The 20,636-nt window shown below is 45.8% G+C and overlaps 1 protein-coding gene across 1 annotated transcript in view; it reads right to left on the bottom strand.

The window, feature by feature from the left end:
• The window catches only part of Cds2 (CDP-diacylglycerol synthase 2), a 46,768-nt gene that overhangs the window by 11,052 nt on the left and 15,080 nt on the right, over positions 1-20,636 (bottom strand). Inside the window, exons 2-9 of the mRNA XM_048455380.3 lie at positions 10,133-10,269; positions 8,995-9,091; positions 7,886-7,983; positions 5,977-6,116; positions 5,650-5,708; positions 4,790-4,872; positions 704-791; positions 1-69 (exon numbers count right to left, since the gene is read on the bottom strand). Coding sequence (XP_048311337.1) covers positions 1-69; positions 704-791; positions 4,790-4,872; positions 5,650-5,708; positions 5,977-6,116; positions 7,886-7,983; positions 8,995-9,091; positions 10,133-10,269 — 771 coding nt within the window. The remainder of the gene's footprint in view (positions 70-703; positions 792-4,789; positions 4,873-5,649; positions 5,709-5,976; positions 6,117-7,885; positions 7,984-8,994; positions 9,092-10,132; positions 10,270-20,636) is intronic.

The raw sequence follows: 20,636 nt of genomic DNA on the forward strand, positions 1-20,636 counted from the left end.
CAGAAGGCCAAACACCACAGTGGCAAAGAAGCCCCCAATGAAGCCTTCCCAGGTCTTCTTCGGGGAGAGCTGCAGACAGAAACACACTGTCAGCAAACGATAAGTTTGTAACTTCAGTTGTTGCTTGGTTACTTAGGAAAAGTATTTCCAGCCAGGTGTGATGGCACAAACCTTTAATCACAGGTCTAAGGAGGCAGAGGCAGAAGGATTTCTTTGAAGTCAGCCTGGTCTACACAGTGAGTTCTAGACCAACCAGGGCTACACAGTAAGACCATCTCAAAACCATACAAACAGGAAGTATTGCTACATAAAATCCCTCTTCAATTAATCATATCACTTTCAAAATTCTCCCCAAAAATGTTTTTTCTTGTTTCCTATCCTATGTTCTTCAGATTAGTTTTCTTTCTAGTTCATTAGTGACTTACACATTTATTGTATTATAAAAATACACATTAATAATAATAATCAAAGACTGGAGCCCCCAAAGTATGTCTACATAAAAATATTTTATTTGGTAGGTTTTTGGAAATAAGTATTTGCCTATGTCTCTTTGAGCTTTTTTTTCTCTTACATATCCCTGGAGTGACAAAAGACAGGACTGAGTAGATACACACCAACAAGATTTCTTCTCTAATCCACTGACAAGCCATACAGAAAGCATTACCACCCACCGGGACAACCCATATCAAGGTGACCCACTTACCTTAATGAGCGGGGTCCGACCAAAGAAAAAGCCAAACATATAGGCCATAATATCATTACAGATGACACATGAAATGGGAACAATGAACCTAGAAAAAAAATCCGAGAGAGAAGTAACTCTACCAAGATGATCTCAGAAGTCTACCAAAGAATGTCAGTAATAATTCAGTACACCAAAATAACTCATGGTGTATTTGTAACTCTTTAAGATTTAGGTTGAGAAGAAAGAAAATAAATATGGGAAGAGGAAAGGAATCAGTGAAATGGAAAGGAAGTAAGAGAGGGCAATAAGGGGTGAGTAATGAAAATATACTGTATACACATGAAAACATAATAAAATACATTACTAAGCTTAGTTGATTATCTATAAATACAAATTTAAAAAGAAAGTAAATCAGGTATGGCTGTACAAGCCTCTACCACCACCTGGAGAGGATAAAAAGGACTGCTCTAGGTTCAAGGCTGGCTCAGGCTACAGAGACACCATCTCTAAGAAAAGCAGTGGAAGAACACACACCAGTGTTGTCTCTAGCACCTGGCACATGACTGAATGACTGAACAAATGAAGACAGCATTTTATAAATGCCATCTGAATCTCTTTCACTACAAAGTAGTACATGAGCAAGATAAGAAACTGCTCACGGTGGGGGCATTGCTTATTTCCCCACTCTTTATACTACTCCCCAAAACAGCAACCTAAAATCTTTTTCTGCCTAATAATTATCTTTAGTTTTTAAGTAATACACATCATATACGTCATACTTGAATTTCCCATGTTAATTACTAGCACTAATATTCTCTATGTGTTTGAATGAGAATGGCCCCCACAGGCCCATTTATGTGACTGCTTGGTCATCAGTTGGTGGAACTGTTTGAGAAAGATTAGGTGTAGCCTTGGTGGAAGAGGTATGTCACTGGAAGCAGGCTTTGAGGCTTCAAAAGTCTAAGCGCCCCCCATTTCTGTGTGTGTGTATGTGTGTGTGTGTGTGTGTGTGTGTGTGTGTGTGTGTTCATCTGTGTCTCTATCTCTGTCATGGACTCTCCCCAAATACAATGTTTTCTTTCATGTTTTGGTCATGGCAACAGAAAAGCAACTAAGACCAACAAAAGACCAGGGAGTGGGCTATTGTTGTAACAGGCCTATTCACGCTGTTTGTGGAGGAATGTGGAACTTTAGGACTGTGAACGAGGAAAGTAGTTGAACACTGTAATAGGGCTAACTTGGCCATCCTAATAGGCGCTTAGTAGTGCTGAGTGGACCGTGGATGCTCAGCTCAAGAGGTTTCAGAGAACAGTATTAGCAACTGAGCTTGAGACTGGTCTTGTGATAGTTTCACAAAGAATGTGGCTACTTTTGCCCCATCCTAAGAATTTGCCAGAGGCTAAATTGAGGAGTTTTGGACTAATTTCATTGGCAGAGGAGACTTCGATGGATAGCCTAAAGTTGACTCTGCTGTGGTTACTAGTGATCACTCTACTGCAGATGTTCAATGGAAAGGAGAAGTGGGGTAAAAAGAAATGGAAAATGTTCAGTTTGAGAAGAAAAAAAGAACCAAGAAATTTAATGTTGGAGCCAAGGTTTGTGCTGAGAGAGATGAGGAGAAATGGATAAAGTGAGTGCTGCCCTCAAGGTAAGAGATCACCCAGCTAAACCCACAACTTGTGAAAAGTTTTGCCTAAGGAATTACCTGTTCCTTAGAGCAACAACAATCAAAGCTTATGCAAATGATATTCAAGGAGGTTGGGTTCCATCCTCAGCATCAACCAAGTGATTCTGGCTTTATTCATGAAAGATACAGAAGCAAAGGGGTTTTGGAATCTTCTCCCTAGGTTAAGGGAAGCTACTGAGGACAGACATGTGGCAGGAGAGTCCCTGAATGAAGACCCATAATAGTCCCCGTTGTACGAAGCTGTCAAAGTAGGGCCTGGATTGTACTGTAGACCCCAGAATGTTGGAGGTGCCAAAACTGTGGGAACCCAGGCAAGGAGAGCTGCACACAATAAGTAGAACAAGCCCAAGAAAAGAAGTGTGCTGTAGTCGGCAACGCGGGGAGGAGACAGCTCCACCTTTGACACGTGACATGGAGCTACAGGATTTGGAATTTGCCATGCTGGGTTTGGTCTTGCCTTTGGTCCAGTATTTCCTCACTACACTCCATTTCTTTCCTTGGAATAGTAATACAACTGTTGTGCCACTGTATGCTGAAAGTATATAATTTGTTTTTTTTTATTTTACAAGGCATTATAATTAAGAAATTGCCTTGAATCTCAGAGATTTTGTACTGTGAAGCTATTGAGTCTGAAGATTATGAAGACTTTTGAAGTTCAAATAAATACATTTTACACAAAGATATGGTCACAAGCCTACAGGAGCCAAGGAGTGGACTGTGGTGATCTGAGAATGACCCCCAAAGGCTCACAGATTTGAACACTTGGTTGTCAGCTGGTAGAACTATTCCAGAAGGATTAGGGGTGTGACCTTGTTGGAGGTGGTGTATCACTGGGGGCAGGCTTTGAGGTTTCAAAAAGACTTGTTATTTCAAATTAGCACTCTCTCACTCTCTCTTGCTCTCTCTGTTTCCTGGTTATAACAAGTTCAGGGTTCAGAGATACGCTTCTTCCTTATTCCTCCCCTGCTGATATGTCCTTCCTAACAGAACTGGTCCAGTCTACCCCTTAGTAGCACTCTGATGCTGTTCTAAGCTCCTCTGTTCACACAGTGTAATATGCTATATGGAAATTGTGGTATTTCCTGGCTTGCTCTGAGGGAGCTGAAAGTGATGGGCTCTTCACCTCCTCAGTATTTCCTTCATCGAGGCTTCCAGCCATCTCTATTCTACAGAACTAAGATGAGGCCTTCATTAGAAATGCTAATAATAGCCACAAATGATCCTCATGGTATGCTTAGCCCTGAATTTAGCACTCTTAAAAAATACCTAACAAAAACCCAGACAGGGAAGGAGCTGGTGGGCCATTACACTTGTTTTTAGAGGTGAGTACATTCTGAGATGAAGCTTGTGAGCTTGTCACCCACAGCATTTACTATCTCTCTCAGTACACTGTGTCCTGACCATCCCACTGAGGGCACCTAGCTTCTCCAGTCAGCCTGTGAATAACAACAGACAAGTTCCCACGCCCTTAAATCAGATCACACAGAAGCATACCGTTCTTCTGACCCACCCACTGCCAGAGACAATTCTCCAGCATGTTATTTATTTTTCATCATAAAGGAAATCAGTTTCCCATCTCCTTCTCCCTCTGTATGATCTTCAGTGGGGTCAGGTAACTATCAGTTCTTGACCTGTCTGGTCCTGTTTCTTCTGCCACATGGGGAACTATCAGTTTTCAAAGCTCCTTGTAATTACTGACCTATTCACATGTGTTTGCTGTGAAATAATCTTTTTGTACACTGTGAAGATGTGTCACACTGATTGGTTTAATAAAAAGCCAGAACAGCTAATAGCTAGGCAAGATTTTCAGGGCGGAGAAAATGCCAAGAAGAAGAAGGTGGAGAGATGAGGCAGGCACGGAGGAAGCAGGAAAGCAGCATGGGCAGCACAGAGTAAAGGTAAGTAAGCCAGGAGGCAGGAAGTAAATAGATGAAAATGGGTTAATTTAAGTTGTAAGAGCTAGAAACAGGCCTAAGCCATCAACTGAGCTTTCCGTGTGGTTATTTGGGAGCTGACTGATAGGAGAGAAAAATCTACCTCCATGTGTATATTCATTACCTTCCTTGTTTATAGGCTGTAGGAAATAAATCATGATTATTTAGCCTACATTATCAAGTCTGCTGCCACAGTTTTTGACCTTTGGTTCTTTAACTTTCAATGAACCTGCCAATCTAGATTAGAGCATTTCAGAGTCCAGTTCTGAACAACAGCATCTACCTCACCTCGGAATGGACTAGAAATTAAATTAGGTGCCACTCCAGACCTATGGGAATCACCTATACTTTGTAAACCGCCTACAGAAAATCCTGATGTGCTCATGGTGGGAAGCTTAGAAACGGAGGCAGAGATCCTTAGCCTACCTGTGTATGAGAACCCCCAACCCTGAAGGGAAAAAGTGTCCCGGTGTCACTACTTACCATATCATTCCTTCAAACAAGTTATGGATAACAAGATGTGATTGGGTTACGACAATAAGCAAGGTCACATGGGTCCAGCCAAACTGCAAGAGAAAGGAATGAACTCTACTTACCAAGTGTATTGCCAAAGCAGCTTCAAAGAACGGGAAGGGACAAATGGGAAACTACCGAGAACCAGGGAAGCCCTGCTGTAACACCTGCTCACGGGCAGGGAGAAGCACAGAACGAGTCTCTGGAGCAGCACAGCCCCTCCCAGTGACTAAGTCAGACACGGGTGAGGCACGCCTGAAATCTGAGCGCTTCAGAGGCAGGAGGACTGTAAATGTGGGACCAGTCTAAGTTACATAGTCATACCCAATCAAACAACAGAAACCAGCAGGGTCTGCCTGGTACTAGTGAATGAGTCCTTTCCCGCTCTTGAGCCTGGGACATTTCATTTTCCTGTTCACAGAGACTGTCTCAGGCCAAGGCAAGAAATGGCCAGCACCAACAATGAATGAGATGGAGGCTCTGCAGCAGTGCCTCTACGGCTGCAGTATGGCCCTCCCTAGAGCCCACCTTCAGAGGAAAGACCTCTGAAAGTGTAAGCTGAGAGTCTGGTCTAGGTAGATGAAGGACGGCAGGACTCTTGTCTTCCTGCTCTAGGTTCTAGATGAATACAGAACAAGCCATATCAAGTTTTGATTTGTTACAGAAACATCAAAAGGCCTAATGAGTTTCCACAGATCATCAGTCCAACAAACTCAGCTGGTTAGTTTCTGCAGATCTTCAAGTAAACCAAGAAATCAACTTCAATCTCTCTCACACACACACATAAAATGAATATTCATACTCTCCCCTCCCACTCCCACTCCCCTTACCATGTAGAACTGCAGTCGGTAATGCTTCTTAACTAGACTCAGCACAAACATGCAGAACCCTAGTTAGAGACAGGAGAGAGGATAAAATGACTCACACTGCATTTCTTTCTCTTTTTCTTTAGCTGAGTTAAGTGGTCTATTGACTAACTTAAGCAGTAGAGAGATTTCAAAGCCCACAGGGAAAATTAGCTTACAGCCAACGTAATCAAAGTCGTAAGCCTGCTTCCTAGTGTGGTCAGTTGACATCACAAAATTTTAACCAACTCGTACAAATGAAACAAAGGAACACATGCCCAGAGGAGAACTGGGGAAGCACACGATACATACCTGTGAGATACAGGGTAAAGGAAATGAACCGGTGGTATTTACTGAGAATTCGCAAGGGCTCCTCTCTTTGGACCAGAGTGAAGAAGTAATCCGTCACTGTCTCACCATAGAAGAAGTAGTTTACACACAGAAGAAAGTACCTGGAAATGACGAGAACGCAGTGCCAGGGAACTGCGTGCACCCCTCCTCCATGGGCTGTCAGAAAGCCCCGAAAGGAGAACAGCCCACCACCTTGAGATCTGATCTAGAAACTTATGGCACATTTTATTTTATTCTCCCTTTATTACAAACCTGGAAGTCTGTCATCACCCACCCTCTTTGTAGTGTTCCCACACCCAATCTTGGGACCCTCCAAAGGGTGCCTCAGCCCACCTCCCTAGGGTCACTCCCACTATTCACACAGGATCTCTCTATTTCTGTCACTTGACCTTGTCACTGTCTGTTCTGCTTTATCTCTTCCTTGCTTGGAACACCCTTCCATCTATCCACTGTTTTCATTTGTTGCTCCAACACCATTTTAAGTAGATGACAGATAGATAGATAGATAGACAGACAGACAGACAGACAGAGGATGGATAGATGGGTGGATGGATGGTTGGATGGATGAATGAACGGACAGATAGATAGGTAGGTAGATAGATGAGGCCTAACCTGATATCCATTACCACATCATATTTTCTATAGCAAGCAGTAGCTAATGACTTCATTAGGCAACTGGGCTCCGTCTCCAGACACAGCCTCCTTTGGAAGCCTGGCTGTGACGCAGACCCTTCACCTAGCATTAACTATTATTTGTTTGCATCCTCTCTTCAACTGGAGGAACAAGAGGGGAAGCCACAACCAACAGCTCCCTTATGCTTCTGGATACGGGATCATGCTGCATCAGCCCAAGCTCTCAACAGAAGAAACCAAAGATCTTCTCTTTCCCATCTCTTAATTATGAAAAACCCCCACACTGGGTTTATTTTCCATTGTGTGGAAAAATTTTCTTTGCAAAGTGACCCTAGCAAGGGTCGGGCCTCCAGAGTATGTAACAAAATTCAAAACACAGCTGGCTAACTGCAGAACAGCCACAAAGAGAACATCTGACCCAGAGAGCAATCCCAAGGGCAGATGGAGGCTGAGGGTCAGCTTGTACTGTTGAGTGATGTCAAACACATGGAAGAGTGTACCCATGGCTGAGCAAGTCAGCTTCCTTGGTCATTACCACGTTTCTCACGCACAAATCAGTACCATCAGTCCATTAAGCCACAAAACAGCACAGTCAGTGAGTCTTCCCAGCTCTGCTAAAATAGCACCACCTGAGAACAGGGGAGCCAACAGCAGGTGTGTCCAGAAGGGGCTCAGAAATCATACATGCTACAGTTCTTTACTTAGCTTTTCTGTTAGGCAGCCAAGCCTTTTTAGGAGATGAAGAAAAAAAAAACAGTCTCTGAAGGAGCTCAAATCATAACCGTGCTGGCACCCTGAGTTCCTCAGAGGAAGAAGCGTTCCAACAGATGAAGCCTCAATGATCCATTGTACTGATGAGGAAATCAAGTTCCAGAGACAGCAACAGTGACACCAGAACCTGCCAGCTCCCAGCTCCCAATGAGTCCAGTGAGGTGCTGGGTTGCAGCATAAAACTACGCTGATCTCAGGTGGGGACGCAAAATGTCATCCCTGGCTGCAGGAACTAAGGACTCCTACTACTGAGGTAGACTCAGGCACACACACATGTTTCTTCTAGGGAAGACACCAGCTACTGAAGACTCCTGAGACAGCCATACAATCCAGTCTATGAAAGACACAGGCTCAAAGATACCGTGCAATTCTGTGGCAATGGCTGTCTCCACCATCACTCTCTAAGTACTACCATAAATCATATGACCCACATCAGGCAAGGTGCCCCATGGACCAAGAAGCTTACCAGCTGAGGGTCCTGAACCAGGGCAGGTCATAGGAGTGGTATACATTGTAGCCAATAGTGATTATCTCATGGAAACACTTAATCTGAACACACATCACCTGAAAAACAGAAAAGGGAGAGCTCTTCCTAGGGTCTTCACAGGCCTTCAGCCCAGTCATGGCACTTAAGAGCTGTTTCCGTCTTACACTGATTCTGCTTCCCCCCCCCCTTTCTCTCAGACCACCCCAGGGTAATATAGACCTCTACTTCACAATTTCTCATAGTAAAATGTACAGTCCTAGTGTCCTCATTAACCTTTTATTCTAGAACCTTCTAGGACTCAATCAATCCTCTTCCTACTTTGAGCTTGGATATATACATTGGGGGCCTCCACTGCTTTGCTCAGCATCCAGCTGTCACATCTAGAACTGTCTGGAATGGTTGTGTTGACTACATTTTGTCCACCTGACACAAACCAGCGACATCTGAGAAGAGCGAAGCTCAACTGAGAAAAACGCCTCTACTGGACTGGCCTGTAGACAAGCCTGTGGAGCATTTTCCTGTCCGCTGAGGGTGGTGCCATCACTGGGCAGGTGACCCTAGGATGTATAAAAAAGCAGACTGTGCAAGTCATGGGGAGCAAGCCACCAAGCAGTGTTCCTCATTGTCTCTGCTTTAGCTCCTAGCTCCAGTTTTCTGCCCTGGCTTCCTTCATGATAGGCTGATCAGGACATGTAAACCCTTTCCTCCCCAAGTTGCCTTTGGTTATGGTGTTTATCATAGCAACAGAAAGCCAAACTAAAACAGGCAGGAAGATTGAACTCCTGTGGACTGCAACTTCTTAATGAAAGTTCTGAGTCTGTGCGTAAAGCCCCAGGAAAACAAGAAACAAAACCGGAATCTCACACAAACCAGCAGCCAAGGCCCTTCATGCCAGTGACCCTACAGCCAGCACACGAGAAATGGGGGGGCTACAGTGCTCCATGACACAAGCTTCTGAGAAACTTGGGGCTCCGAGGATTCCCAGAACCAAGCCTACACAAGGCACAATTGGCAGCAGGCACTGCAGATGGCCCACCCCAGAGGTAAAGCTGAATGCAGCACTACCATGGCTTGTCACCGGTACTTACAATCATCATCAACACCATTGGTCCCAGGTATATGATAATGAAGAAAAATGCAATCATGGCCAAAGTCAGGATGCCTCTCACCCACCAGTTCTTCCATCTAGGCGAGAAAGAAAGTCCCATCAGGAGCCCAGGGAGAACCAGAACACAAGCCTAAAGGAGTGAGACTGGAGGACCCTGCAGGTAGTAATCCTCTCGGAGCAGCTCCTTCCCCTCAGCAGAGGCGCAGCTGGGGAGGGCAGGATGCCAGCTCACAGCCAAACTCAGCTGGTTCAGAAGTCACACTAGCACACACCTCAAAGTCTGAGGGTAGTGTGGGGAGAGTCAGCGGATAAGACAATGTCCTTTGCTCCTGTGTCTACATGGATGGCTTTCATAGCCATTTCTAAGGCTAAAATCATTTTTTTTCTACAGCTGGCTTCTACATGGCATGGCCCTGAAATCATAATGATAGCAATTGTCTTAGACAAAGAGAGTACCAACTATCACAAACATGCAACAGGCATATCTATAGAACTTTATGTATTAACCCACTTAACCCTCAACACAACAGTCTAAATAGGTTTTATTTCAACTGGCATTTTTAAATCAGCATATAATATTTGTACATATTATGCTTAGAAATGGAAACAGGGGGCTGGAGAGATGGCTCAAAGGTTAAGAGCACTGGCTGCTCTTCCAGAGGTTCTGAGTTCAATTCCCAGCAACCACATGGTGGCTCACACCATCTGTAATGGGATCTGGTGCCTTGTTCTTGCCTACAAGTAGAACACTGTATACAAATAAATTGGGGGGGGGGGGACAGATCCTGCAGCAAGCTAATGGAAAACTGGGCTTTGAACCCAGATCCATGATGTCCTTACCCACAGAAGGCACACAAACACTTTCAGAGAATGCTCTGGAGTCTTATGATTTGTGCTTCTCATACACGCAGCTGGTATTTAGGGGACTGGTTTTCTTGAGTCAGGAGTTTTACCCCTGATTCACTTGAGCTGAAACACTTCTTAGTTCTCCCTGGAGAACTGAAAGAAATGTTTACAGCGGATATATGTGGAGAGAAAATAATCTTAAACCAGAAACCCTAAAAACCTCAACCTCAGCCTTTCATGCAATTGGCTCGGTGCACCACTAAGTCGGTTACCTTGAAGACAAGTTGGAAAGAGCCCTGTTAAGGACCTCTGGGGTATCATCTATGGAGGCTGGTGGGGGAGCTGCTTCTGCTCGGCTCTCACTGTCTGATGCAGTCTCTCCATCTATCTTCGCTTCTGACTCCGATTCCTACATGGCAAAAACAGAAGAGCAAAGGTCAAAAATGCTGGGTTAACTACTAAGAAGTGTGTGGTCATCATGGAAGGCCCACGGGAAAAGAGCTCAAAGAGCACCTGGACAGTGAGGTGACAGAGCAGGTGGCACGCAGTAATCCTGACAGTGTTCTGACATGAGAAGGGGCATCTGTGCCATGCACACCATGGGGGAGGGGAGGAGAAGACAGACATAGCTCACTTGTATCCCGAGAATGCAAAAAGGAGGAGACTGTGACTAACTTCCTGAGGGCCTGCCCGTGAGCCTGCCATTATCTAAGTATCCCAGGCTCATCCCTGTCAGGGTACAAGCACCCAGAAACAGCTATCCACTTCTGAAGACCCCTCTCCAGCAGCACTTGAACCTGAGAGCAGCCCCTATTGTGCCATGGCATGCTGTGGACTCCCATAAGTTCCAGAGTGGCCAGAAGAAGCCAAAGTTGTGGTTTTTTGTCCCCAGAGACTAGTAAATACCGCCATGCCCCAAAGCCCAGGAGACTTCTGGCCCTCACAAGAATACACTGTGAGAGCTGCCACAACCAGAGTAGAAGCCCCACGTTCTGGTCCATTCAAGTCAATGCTCTAGCCAGAACTGGGGTACCTCCCTCCGCCTCACACACGAGGCTGGCCATCAGCAAACTCTGCAATGGAACTCGCAGCGCTGCCGTACAGAATTATCCTCCAGGAAACGCCTGCAGAACTGACCTGTCCCCTGCCTGAGAGGAGGAACAAAAGCACACCAGCCACAAACGCTACCCCAGCACCAGCAACAGACTATTCTGCTCCTACAAACCATCTTGTTTCCCAGATCTTTTCTTTCTTGGGAGCAACTGGACCAGGTGCTGTGAGAAGAGTGGGGGAATCAGATCCCTTAGAACTGAACAGCACCTCTTAGCAATCTGTGGACTGTCCCCAACCCAACACAGTGTGAGATTCAGAGCAGACTGGGAGGAAAGGAGACACAGTCAGCCCTGTCTACAAATAAGAAATGGGCTCTGGGAAGCCTGTTTGGCCCAATGTCCCATACTAACCCACCTCTTCTAACTTCAACATGCTTACTCCACTATATTTTCTTTCAGTCTGGAATTCATTTTATTCTTCACCAAGAAATTAAAAAAAAAAAACTAAAAATGACAGATGAAAAGCTGACTGTATGCTCTTTGATGGTAGCAGGGACCTTGAAATGCCATAGAGTTGTGGCAATAAACATGGCTCTGGCCAGTACCTCTGCCATGAGGCTAGACTCTCAGAAAGCTAAGGAATGGGGTGGATCCAGCTGTCAAAGCCGCAGCTTTAATCCTAGCCATATCACTTAGCAAATTAAAGACTCATGTGATCAGAAAAAGAGAGATACACAGTAAAGATAGATTCAGATGAAAAAAAAAACTCTAAACGGTTTACAGTGTGTTTAAAAATTTGTGCAGGCTTGGGAGAGAAAAGATTGAAGTCCTTAAAATAAAAAAAGAGAGTAGTTGGGTTTGGTGGCACACACCTTTAATCCAAACACTTGGGAGCAGAGGCATATGGATCTCTGTGAGTTCAAGGTGTGGTGACACATACCTTTTATCCTAGCACTTGGAAGGCAGAGGAAGGCAGATCTCTTTGAGTTCAAGAACAATCTGGTCAGCCAAATAAATCCCACACCAGTTAGGTTTTAAAGGGGTATTTATTTTGGGGGGTAAAATTTACATACACATAAACCGTCAGGAAAGGAGCCTAGTCGCTGGAGCAGGAGCCGGAAACAAGCGCCAGAACCAAGAGAGGCCAAGCCGAGACTTGCGGCTCTTTTTAAAAGAGAAATATACCACGCCCCAGTGGGCTGGTATTTTCAGCGGCTATTGGCTGAAGGAGCAGAAGCTTCTCCCCCTTTTGCTTAAGTAAGAGAGTTCTAAGCCTACTATGAAATTATATACAGTAAATACAAACCTACAAAATTATATACGATAAGTACAAATATCCTATTCTAACTAGCTTAAGTCTTGTATAATAAATAACTTGGCCAAGTCATGAGAGCAAAGTAGCTACATTTATCTAGTCTTCAACCCCATAGAAGATCCAAGAAGGGAAATAATGTTACCTGAGTAATTATGAAGTGCAATCAAAGAACTTCCAAAACATGCAACAAATCACAGAGACAACTGGCTACCTGGGCAATCACCAAAGACGTGTTTGCGGCGTTGGAGCAACCAACTTTGACTAAGGCCTAGAATAACTGACAGATTATTTTTAACAGGCAAGAGATTTTTCAAAACCATCTTACCCTTCAAAACCTTGTGAAATATGACACAAAAACCATCACTTTTTAAAAGTTAAATAAATTTTACTCTCTCCCATACATAATTTCATGATTATTGACCAGTGTTATATCTTTTGTGAAATGTTTATCAAGCTACTGGTAAGTTTTTTTCTTCTGAGCTTTCTGTCTTATTAGTTTGCAGAATGTTTAAAAATGTACCCTTTTTATTTAAGAACTCTGCCACAGACATGTTCTCTCCCTCACCCTGGGACCCTCCTGCTCACAGTGAGGCTTCTTTTATAAAACTGTTTCCCAGGCAACTTTGAAACATTGGACCCTGACATCTTGTTCTCATTTCCTCGTGCCTGGTCCACAGTAAAATGCCATGGGTAGGGGAGGGAAGGAAGGGGGATTAATCCCAGGTGTGACAGAGAGACCCAGCCACTGCCCTAAGAAAGACAGCTACAGCTAAGCCGTTTACAACTGTGGTCAGCCCTGACATGGGGTCCTTGGCTAGCACGGACTGTTGACATGAAGAGACAGCTGCTGGCTCTGGTAAAGGACCTACGGACACAGTGAGGAGAAGCCACAGCTTGTCACCACTGACCCAGATGGCTCTGAATCCTTTATTTCCATTTTATGAAAGGGGCTCAGGAAAGGTCCTCCTCATCCTTGCGAGTTCCTTTTTGTGTGCTGTTTTGCTTTATTTTACAGCATGGAGATTAAACCGAGGGCCTTGCACATGCTAGGCAGGCACACTACCTAACCACCACTGATCTATAGCCTCCAGTCTAGTATAGTATTCCCTGAAGAGAGAGAAGCAAACCCCACCAGGATTATGTCCTACTCCACTGTCACAGAGACACTAACTCCATTACTGGTCCCCTCCGAGGATGCCAAGTCCTGGCACCAACGTCAGTTTCCACTCTTCAACATTTACACTCCCACAGCACTGGCCACCGACTAGTAAGGAGGACAAGATAACAATGCCATGTGGTATTATCTAGTTCTGATTCCTGGACCTCAGGCTTCCAAACATGAGCACCCCCACCCTGTAAGCCACTCACTGACATACTCTAGGAGCATCTAGAAGGCCCAGGAACTGAGCCAAGCACCAGAGAAAGCCCAGCATAAGGTTATTTTTAGCTTATCTATCCTGTTGTCAAGGAGACTCACAAAGACTGCTGGGTCCCCAGGCAGAAAAGGACAAAAACAGAGGTAGAGCTGGAGAAGCAAGCAGAGGATGATAAGAACCTCTCTGGCCAGGCAGAGCAGCACCTACCTGCCTGCAATCCTGAGATCTCAGCCCAGGAGGATGAGGCAGGGAGTCTGCTCTGAGACTGAGGCCTGCCTGGGCTTACAGGGAACTTCAAGTCAGTCAAGAATACATAGTAAAACTGTCTCAAAAACAGAATAAGTCGGGGCTGGAGAGATGGCTGAGCGATTAGGAGCATTGCCTGCTCTTCCAAAGGTCCTGAGTTCAATTCCCAGCAACCACATGGTGGCTCACAACCATCTGTAATGAGGTCTGGTGCCCTCTTCTGGCCTGCAGGCATATACACAGACAGAATATTGAATATTGTATACATAATAAATAAATAAATCTTAAAAAAAAACACAACAGAATAAGTCTCCATGGGCCTTTTATGAACTTCAAGCCTGATACTACACTTTCCCAAACCTGATTCTACTTCCCCTTAAAAGAAGAAGAAGAGGCATTCTGAAATACAAGTCAGTAAAAGGAGATAAAGTTCTTCGACTGTGTTAGTCCCAAGACCCCGGGTGACTAGGATGAGGGACTAAGAAATGGAGTAGGTCTAGAAGGAACAAGCCTGCAGGAAGGCTCCCTGGTTCTCACCTGCCTCCAATGAGCAACCTCAGGATCTCTCTGGAAACACCTTGGGCCCACCTAGAAGTACTTGCTAGATGAAAGGCCAACAACCATTCCTGACACCACGTTCCTATGCAACAACTGGGAGCCCTGAAGTTGGCACCTCTCCAGCTACTCACACTCACACCCAAGCATGGAGCTCAGGACCAAATTCACCAAGGGAACAGAAACTTGTGAGAGCCTAGAGCCTGCAGGTTTTCTAGCCTCTCCTCAACCCACAGGCAAAGGCCTCCCACTCAAGAAAGCAGCTGCTCGTGTGGACACCAGAGAAGTGGAGTGCCCACAGCAACTCCCCAGTGGGCAGAAGGCAGGGACCTGTAGCCAAATCCTGGCCCAGAATAAAAGCAGCACATTTTGCAGAGAAAAATGAGAGGGAGGGGCCAGGAGAAGTTGCTCTGCAGTGAAGAGAGCTGGCTGCTCTTCCTGAGGACCCAGGGTCTCCAGCTCCAAGAGGTCTGATGCCCTCTTCTGGCCTCACCAGGGACCAACACACATGTAGCACACACATGAAGATTTTTAACGTTTTGGGTTGGTTGCTTCTTGTTTTGTTTTGTTTAAATCAGATGTGGAGCCAGGAAGAAGGCTTAGAGAGTAAAGACAGCTGCTGTCAAGCTGATGACCTGAGTTCAATCTCTGGGACCTACAAGGTGGGAGGAGAGAATTGACTTCCATAAAAGTTGTCCTCTGGCTTCCACATATGCCCCCACCCCCAATAAGTAAATAAATATAATTTAAAAACTAAAAATTCAAAAGTGCTGCACTCCAGGCGATACCAAGAAAGACAGAAGCCCAGAAAAACCTTCCACAGGAGGTGGCAGCTTCAGTCTGGGAAGCAAGGTTGGGCTCATGTTCGTCACACTTAGCAGGCATCTCATTCTCTGGTTTTACAATAGGGAAAAGACTCCCTTACCTCACACGTTGCTGGGAGGGAGTCTGCTATGGCTACCCTGTCAGTCTCTCCCACACCCAAAACACACAGTTCAGAAGCAAGAGAACCTTAAACACCCAGCCAATCTGGACATCACACAAAGGAGGAAGGGTTGAGAGAAAAACATTGGGCTGGAGAACTAACAAATTATTTGAATGCAGCATTTGCCTGCAGGGTTTCCTTATTTCATATAGGCAGCCCCCCCACACACACACACACAAAAATTAAGATTCCTTAAGCCAGTGTGCAGTCTCTAACACATGCAGGCCACCTGTTAAAGCAACAATACATGTATGTGCTCACTCTCCACTGGAATGTACACAATACAGAAATGAGGGTCTCCTCCTCTACAGATTTGTTATTTTATTTTATACATATAAGTGTTTTGTTCTCTGCATACATTATGTACATAATATGCATGCTTAATGCCCTTGGAGACCAGAAGAGGCTGTTGGATGTTGGGGACTGCGGACCCCCAGACCCTGAATTTCCTGTAAACAACTTATTTTCCTATGCTTGCAGCTGCTCTGAGCAAACAACTTGTTTTCCTGTGTTTGCAGCTGCTCTGAGCACAAGACAGGGGAGTGGTTTCTGGTGGGCTTGCAGCTGAGAGTTAAGGCGTGGCCATTAGCCAAGGAGATCCTATATAACCTGCCCTGGAACACAATAAAGGGGCATTCTTGACTCAAGGGAGCATTCTTGGCGTTCTTGTTTCAAGGATGACCTGTGTCTCTGCACGTGGCTGTATGTGTGTTTCAAGCTCCAGCCCCTTGCCCGCCTCGTGAACCAAAACTTAGCACATAGAGCAGGCATTGCGCTACAGTTGGATTCTCTGGAAATGGAGTTACAGATGGCTATGAACCACCATGTGGGTGCTGAGAAATGAACCTAGTTCTTCTGGAAGAGCAGTGAACGCTCTTAACCACTGAGCCATTTTTCTAGGCCCTGGGTCTCTCATACATTCCTAAGAATGGGTGGTTTCCTAGCACAAGCTGCAGCCAGGTTGTCAGAGTCCCGGGCAGGAGGCAGGGAATGGGAAGCAGGATATGTGATAGCAATGCCCTTAATGTGTCAAATCCTAGATGAGATCCTGACACCCGGGAGTCTTGTAACTAGGAGTCAGCGTCTTAGTAACATGCTTGTGGGGTATCTGAGAGGACCACTGATGGTACTGGTCTGCTCAGGCCCACCACGTTGTTTTTGTCTGGTGCTGGGGCCTGAGCTCTCCTCAGAGCCCATGCAATGCTGTTTTCTGTCTGTCCATGAATTAGTAACTCTTTAAATAAACTCAATGCCCCCAACAATACATCTTAGTGTTCCTCTTGAACCCACATTCAAGACCTTATTCTATTCTACAGCACCCTCACCAACTCCCATCTCACATGGACAACACCTAGCCTGCCTCCATTGCTACTCAGTGCTCTTGGAACCCACTCCTGCCTCCTTCCTGGATGGGCACAGGTCAGTGTATGAGGAACAGGTTGCTCCCGGGGCCCCTCCTCCTTCCCAAGAGCCTTCCTCCTTTCTACTCCCCAGAGCCCAGAGCAGAGGATAAGCAGAGCAGCCCCTCAGCCTCCACCCATCCTCCCACAGTTCCTGAGCCAGTCCCAGGGGAGAGGGGATACTGATGTAAACAGGAAACAGCTCTGCCCCTCTAGATTCACACAGACCCTTCAGGGAGCAGCGGCAGCACTTAGAGTGAGGACGCAGGGAGAGTCCTGGACACCAAGAGCCAAGCAAAAAGACACTGTCATTGTTGGAGAAGCTATTACTCAAAAAGTGCCCCTGCCCAGCCTTCCAGACTCTTCACCCCCAGCCCAAGAGCACACAAGTCTCAGAACAGCACAGAAGTCTGGCTCCAACAGAAAGAGATGGCAGAAGGAAGCAGAGCGCCAGTGGATGAGCAAGGAAGCCCCATGTCAAGGTCTGGATTTTGCTGTGGTGGAACCTCACTCAGCCCGCAACAGCCTATGCTAACTCATGCCTGCTACTGCTTTCTGGGTGGAACCGCTGTTGTTGACTTACACCCTACTTTCTTCTCATTCCCACTCAATTCTCAGAATTTCATGAAGGACTGCCTTGGGCTCACAAAAGCAGCAACCTTTTGATGCTCCTCATGTGGCATTCTGACCTTTTAAAAGAAGTGTGACTGGGGCCCAGGAAGACAGAAGTCCCTGTGGACTGGGGACCCAGGTAACTGGAACTCACTCCCCTCTCTCTGGGTCCCAATCCATAGGTTCACGACTGAAGTGACTCCACAACTCACAAACTGCCAAACTGCAAGCCTCTGCCTGGGGCAAAGACCTAGCCCTACCATCTTAAAGAAGCCTTGGCCAGCTGCCAGGGCAATCAACTCCCCCATTTATGAGACAAGACCCTAGGAGAGAAACTGCTAGACAGAGGGTGCTTAAGGAATGTCAGGATCCCCATGTCCTCTATGGGAAAGTCCAGTAGATTTCCATCTGAGCTCTTACAGGACAGAAAGATGACCGCTTACATGTGTACTGTATGGGCGGCGGCAGGGATGACTGTTAGGGAGAACAAAGAAATACTTATAGCCCTTTTCAATACTAATCCCATTTGACAAGTTCATATGTCTGAAGAAAAGGTCAAAGACGAGTTTACTATGAGTTTGGACCTGTGGAAGCAAAGAGAACTTCCTCCCTGCCCTACACAGATCAACAGGAAAAGCGGCACATAGATTTTACCTCCCGAGGGAGGGGCAATCACAGGGCAGTGAACACTCATGACCCCAGGGAACAGAAGCTTACTATCTACACTCTTCATGAGCACGCTGGCAGTTCTGAGGGAAATGAGAGCTGGTGCTAACTGACCAAGTCTATCCTGCATGGAGTCAAGTCCTTCTTCCTGTGATGTGGTTCAGCAGCTCGCTGCTGAGGAATCTGGGAAAAGAAAAGTTATAACTGCAACTCTGCTGGCCATTCCAGAACATTAAAGAGCATTCCTCTGGGTGTCAGGAGAGTTAGGAGTGACCACGGGAGAGAAGCACCAAAAGATGCTGGTTCTGAGACTTAGTTAAAAACACACGTTGGGGTATCATTTCTGAGCCCTACAGAGACACCCCCACCACAGCATGCCCTGCCTCCTAAAAGTCTCAATCAATGCTGAGACCTACAGAAAGTACACTCAGCTTCTCGAGATGAAAGTCATTACAGGCTCTCCTTACCAGCAAAAGCACTCAGAGAAAACATCAAGGCAGGGGAGGGTGTGCAGATTCAACTTTTAAAAACCTAATTGGCTGTAAACCATTTCATCAATCCAGGTAAAACTATTTCAAAGGGGTAAGGGATGTTTGCAGAGGACACAGCACTGATGACCATGTACCCCATTAGGGCTCCCGGAAAGCTACACTGGGCGGTTGCCAGGCGCTTGCCTGGCCCACTACCTCACCCCACTGCTTACCCTCCTCCCTCTTCTCACCACTTCCTCCCAGCCATCTAAGCAGGCTCAACAATACACAACTTCTAAAAGGTCATCCAATTAATGCAATTTCTTCCCTACTCCACAGAAAACCTTAGGGAAAAGCAGTCCCTGGCTGCACCATTCCTCAGACCGCAGCAAGACAACTTCATCTAAGCCCGGTCCACTAAGCAGCTCCGTCATCAACAGAACCATCACTGAATCCTCTGAATGCTCCATCCTCAGCTCAGCAGCTTCTGATATTGCTATTAAAAAGAAAAAAAAAAATTCTGGCTTCCAAGCAGCACAGTTTCCTGGTCTGCCATCTGCCTCTCTGGCCAGGCTATCTCAGCCAGCCTTTTCTTCAGCAGTTCTTTCTCAGCTTGTCCCTTAATTTGGGGATCCCTCGGGAAGTTGTTCTACCACTGGACATGCTCTAAGTAATCTCACTCAAATCAGGCCTCACTGTCCTTCTCCTTTGGCGGGGGGGGGGGGGGGATTGTGGTAGTGGGGAGGGAGATTACTGGAGACCAAACCCAGAGCTTTGTACATGCTACACAAGCTTTCTATACCACTAAGCTATATTCCAGTCATTTATGTCCAAACACCTCTCAGAGGTCTCTACAGGTACCTAAAATTTTCCACGTGTCCAAAACCAAATCTACCAGTTCCTTTACAACCCCCTCCTCCTACCGTGCAATTTATCTTAGCAAATGGTGGTGTTCACCTTGAATTTCCTAGTGTAAAATGTGACTTCTCCCACAATCCTTACACCTATCACTAAACTTGTAAGAGCTACCTCCCAAACTGGTTTCAGCTACACTTCATCTTTTTTTATTGTTGGTCTTTTGTTTGTTTGTTTTTTCGAGACAGGGTTTCTCTGTGAAACAGTCCTAGCTGCCCTGGAACTAGCTCTTGTAGACCAGGCTGGCCTTGAACTCACAGAGATCCACCTGCCTCTCCCTCCTGAGTGTAGGGATTAAAGACTTGGCTACACTTTATCTTATTACCTCTGTGACTCCTGAATTGAAGCTAGTATCATCACCCTCCTCTGATAACGTCAACAGCCCAACTAGCTACATTCCTCCAGCCTTGAACCCACTCTTCCCCACTCTGACTCTGCAGCAAGGGAAGAACAGCTAACCTCATCCCTCCCTGAGGTGGTTTGAATAAGATGTTCCCCTAGGTCCGGGCATTTGAATACTTGGTCCAAGTTGGTGAGGTTTGGATATGATTAGGAAGTGGCTTTTCTGGAGGAAGTAAGTCACTAGGGGGCAGGCTTTGGGAGTTTAAAAACTCCATTCCTAGTTCACTCTTCTGCCTCCTTTTTGCAGCTCAAGGTGCAAGCTCTCAGCTGCTGCTCCAGCAGTGACGCCTTCACTCCACCATCATGGCCTCTAGCCCTCTGGAAACTGTAAGCCCAAATAAATTCTTTCTACTGTAAGTGGTCTTGATCATGGTGTTTTATCACAGGAATAGGAAAGGTACTAACATGCTCCTCCACCCTAGACCTCTTGCAGAGTAGCATAGTCTCCAAGTATTATGTCTAAATCCTTTCAAACTCCCTTAGGATCCGATCTTGGATAAATTTCCAGCTTTGTCTCTTGCAGCCATTCTAAATGAGAGCTCATATTTAAAAACTAGTGAGTTCTCAAACAACCTAATGATGCACCTCAAGACTCTTCCAGAGGACCTGAATTCAGTTCCCAGCAACCTTGTCTGGTGGGTCACAACCATCTTTAACTACGGCTCCTGAAGATCCTGTGCCTCTGCTGGGAACACCTGCATTCACATGTACATACCCATATACAGACAGACAGACACATACACACACACTCACATACATAATTAAAAATAAGTCTTTTGTTA

The sequence above is a fragment of the Myodes glareolus genome, chromosome 10 (assembly GCF_982192425.1).
Source record: "Myodes glareolus chromosome 10, mMyoGla1.1, whole genome shotgun sequence".
Lineage (NCBI taxonomy): Eukaryota > Metazoa > Chordata > Mammalia > Rodentia > Cricetidae > Myodes > Myodes glareolus.